The 4,128-nt window shown below is 31.5% G+C and overlaps 1 protein-coding gene across 1 annotated transcript in view; it reads left to right on the top strand.

Moving 5' to 3' along the window:
• Positions 1 to 3,796: 3,796 nt before the first annotated feature.
• LOC9298715 (beta-glucosidase 24) overlaps positions 3,797 to 4,128 on the top strand; it is a gene marked incomplete at its 3' end in the record, with an annotated part of 2,866 nt that continues 2,534 nt past the window's right edge. The window contains 1 exon segment of the mRNA XM_021016026.1: positions 3,797 to 3,986. Within this exon segment, the coding sequence (XP_020871685.1) occupies positions 3,813 to 3,986 (174 nt within the window).

Here is a 4,128-nt window from a genome sequence, read left to right as displayed (position 1 = left end):
CATATTTGTTTCTATTGTACACAGTTTAGCTGATCAAAAGGATACAAATGTATCATCGTCTATCCCACTTTGCCAAATTCCATCCGACAGTTTTTAGTCATTTATCTCTCCTAGCTAGTTGTATAGACATTCGTAGATATTGGGATGGGGAGGCTTTTGGTGGCGGTGGTGGCTTGTTCTGTGGTGACAGTGTTGGTGCAAATTTGGTTTGGTCTCTGGACTCTGAAGGATGATCTAAGCTTAAAATGTTGCTCATGATCTTTCTGATGGGTAAGATTTTTTACATATCCCAATTAATGCTTGTTGATTAGTGTTTTTAAAATATATTTCTTTTAGTTTTTTTATGGGATTTTGGTGACATGATGTAGCAATGTGTGGAAGATAAAATGACATACCAGGATTTAATTGGTTATTGCATTTTAAATTCTTGATTGTTGTGTGTTTTTGCTTGATATATAGAAGGTTTTTTGGAATTTTAAAGTTTTTTTGTTGTTGTTTGATTGTCACAATGTAAGCATGTTGCTGTAATATATACGAATCCTTTTATTTCAGGAGCGATAGAAAGAACTATACTACATCTTCTTATCATTATATCCAAATAATAAAATTGCATTCATGGTGAAGTTACTAAAATCGCTTAGTAAGAGCGTGCAACCCATATAAAAATGATTTCTCAAATCATATATATGAAAGAAGGCTGGATCTCTCTAGATTTCTGACACGTCAACAAGGTAGAGAATGCCATGTGTCAAGAGCTTTTTTTTTTTTCCCTTTTTTTCTTGCAAACCAATCACACTGCTTTGCATTACATACGCCACTCTCGATTCACCTTCGGCCGTTTCTCTTCCTCCTCCATTACTCTCAATCTGCAGTTTCTGTAATTTAAGATGCGATTCACTTTCTTTTAATGAGGTCATGTCCTTCTCCTTACTGTTTCAACGTTTTGCAAAAGAAAACTTCACGCAACTAACAGAGAAAGGATTCTGATTGGTTGGAATACAAAACGAATTTGAAACTAGGAGAAGGAAGTAGAGAAACAGTGTCTACTTCCTCACTACCATAATTTAGCGACGGCGAAGACTAATTTTTCATGGGTCTATATACTTCTTTTACTCATTTTTGTTTTGTTATTTTTCCTAGTAGCAGAAAGACCGAAAACCAAACGAGAGAAACGAATAACTACAAATAAAAAAGCGACAATCCATCGAGTAGAGAACCGAGAAAAAACACCAATTCCGAACTGAGAAGCTCGGACATTCGTGTGATTGCTTCAGCTCCTAAAAACTCGAGTTCTCATCATCGTTGCCACGAGCAACCTCTTCCTTAGGCAAGCCCTCAAACCTCACAAAAGATCACCTACAGCTTCTCCGAGGGACACACACAAAAACGGGAAGGCTAAAGAGGACGTACAATAATAATGTTCTACGCATTAAAACCTCTCATCAGTCTAATACTAAACAACTTCAATGGTTGGTTACTTGGTTTCTTGGAAACAATTAATGTTTATTCATATTTTTTCTTTAAACAAACAAATTATATCAGAAACAATTTAAAAATATATACTTTTCATATATATAATGTTTTTTTTTTTACACGTAGCAAAATCTTTATTTGTTTACTTCTTTTTGTATGTAGGATGATTCATGCACTACTGCCTATATGAGTTATGCTAACAAAGTCACATTTAAATATATATGTTGCACACTAGAATTTCGACACGTACAAATACACTATGTTCTAAATATTGAAAATTGAAGTAAAAAATAATACGTAGTAGTGCATGAATCATCCTACATATATAATTAAATTTACTAAACGGTTATACTTTTCACTCATTATTGAAAACACTAAAACGAAAGAGACAACAGTAGATTAATGTCCATATCCTGTTCACGTATCATCTCCATATTTGATTGACACGTACGGCTACAAAGGTCTATCATGCATAATAATAAAGCAAACCTACCTATCTATTTTTTTTAGAGAAAAACGTAGTTTCCAAATTCTCATTTTCATTGCTCCTATTTTACGGGGATTCAACCAACTTCTTTCTCTTTTTTTTGGTCTAAAAGGGGTCAACTTCTTTTATATTTAGAAATGAAGAATCAAAATCATCCATTTTATTTTCCAGCGAAATTAATTTAGATTGAATAATAATGGTCATAATACAAGAGTTCAAAATAACCAAATCGGCGGTTCAACACATCCTTTTAAAAAAGGAATGCATACATACTTTTCTCGCTATGATATGTGTTATTTCATTACAAGAACGCGGATATGTCTAAATTTAGCTCTCCAATTAAAAACGTTTTGGCATAATCCTTCAACAAAGACATCTACAGTAACGCTATTGATGATATTGATTAGAACTTCACAATCTCTTTCAAACTAAACTGAACTGAAATCTCTAGACCAAGCCTGTTGTATCGAAGATAATAAAGATTCCGTTTCAGCCTCCATTCATATATATGAATGGTCTCGTAAAGAATCAAAATGATTTCGCGAGCTTTTTAGGCTTTTTTTAGATGCCCTTCTCGTAATAACCTGGTCCGTTTGAGCCTTAACTTGCTTGAGCACAAAACTCTCATCAATCTAATACTAACTACTTAAAGCTTTGGAAATAAAACTAATGGTAATCAATTTTCAAACAAATCAAAAATACTTTTTGAACTCCGATTTTACAGCATATCCGCATAAGGACAAAAAATTAGGAACAGAAAATAAAAACTTGTTTATATATTAATATTTGTGAATCAAATTAGAATGTTTCAAATATTTTTTTAAATCATTTTTTTTTTAATGATATTCAAACTTGAGATTTTGTCAAATTACTCATTATACTCTCTAAAAAAAATTCAATTAAATTTTTCTGAAACGTAAAATAAGTCTGCTTGTTAATTTTGATAATATAATTAATTTTGTTTAAATTTAAATTTAATCACTACAAAAAAGTAGAATACACCATTTTGGGACCGATTTAAAACGTTAAAATAAGCGGTCACTTAACGGCGTTCTATCCACCGACATTAAATTTTACTCAAATTTTAAAATCATTCATGACTACATGAAAATTATGTTATAGCAATGTGCTTTTACATCACTATAGTTTCACCCATTCCTAATTATCAAATTAATAACTGTTCTTGCAGGTAGCATTAATTCAAATTCACTCTAGATAAAATGTAAATAAATATCTTTAAAATGTATTGCACACGTTTGTTCAAATTTGAATTAAATCTTAAAATTATATAAACAAACCATTTATGTACTGAATAAGATGTTTCAGCACAAGGAGCAATTAGTAAAAACCATATATATCACATTAGACCGAAACTTCATTTTTTGTAGTTACAATTCAAGATTACATTTTTCTCTTCCTTTTTTGGTTTTACATTCAAGCTTACATTACACATATTTATTAATATTGTTACTCGTTTTGCTAACGACTTATTCAAAGTAACATTTTAATATATGTTGCACATTATACACGCGTCTATGTTCCAAATTTTGAATAAATCATTAAATAATAGCACAACGATATGTTGATATAGTGCATTCGTGAATCATCAATCATATTCATAAAATAAAAGTTTATTTAACAATAAAAAATAAAAAATAATAATAGTTTAACGTCCATGCATGTGGTAATTAAGATTGATAATGTAAAAATTAAAACATGTCTAACTAGAATTGGTTAGCACATTAAAAAAACATAATATGAGACCAATCAGTGAATCATAATCACTATATAAAGAGCCATCCTAAACTTGTTCTACTGAAGAAGACAAACAAAAAAAAAAACTTAAAGCAAAATGGCATTGCAAAAGTTACCTCTCATGTCCATTGGGCTCCTTTTGCTCCTAATCATCGTCGGTTCTCCGGTAAATGCCGATGGACCGGTTTGCCCACCGACACCGTCCAACAAACTAAGCCGGGCACATTTTCCTGAAGGTTTCTTATTTGGCACAGCGACTGCGGCATATCAGGTACAATATGTTACATTATAGCTCAAAATATTTTATATCTAATATTTGAGGTCATTGGTATGAATATTTGCTAAACATTTAAACTATTTTCGTTATGTCATTAGGTTGAAGGTGCAGTTAATGAACTTGTCGTGCACTACGG

This window comes from Arabidopsis lyrata, assembly GCF_000004255.2.
Source record: "Arabidopsis lyrata subsp. lyrata unplaced genomic scaffold ARALYscaffold_275, whole genome shotgun sequence".
Taxonomy (NCBI): domain Eukaryota; kingdom Viridiplantae; phylum Streptophyta; class Magnoliopsida; order Brassicales; family Brassicaceae; genus Arabidopsis; species Arabidopsis lyrata.
Note: the sequence above shows the minus strand (reverse complement) of the source record. Positions and strands in the feature narration are given on the sequence as shown.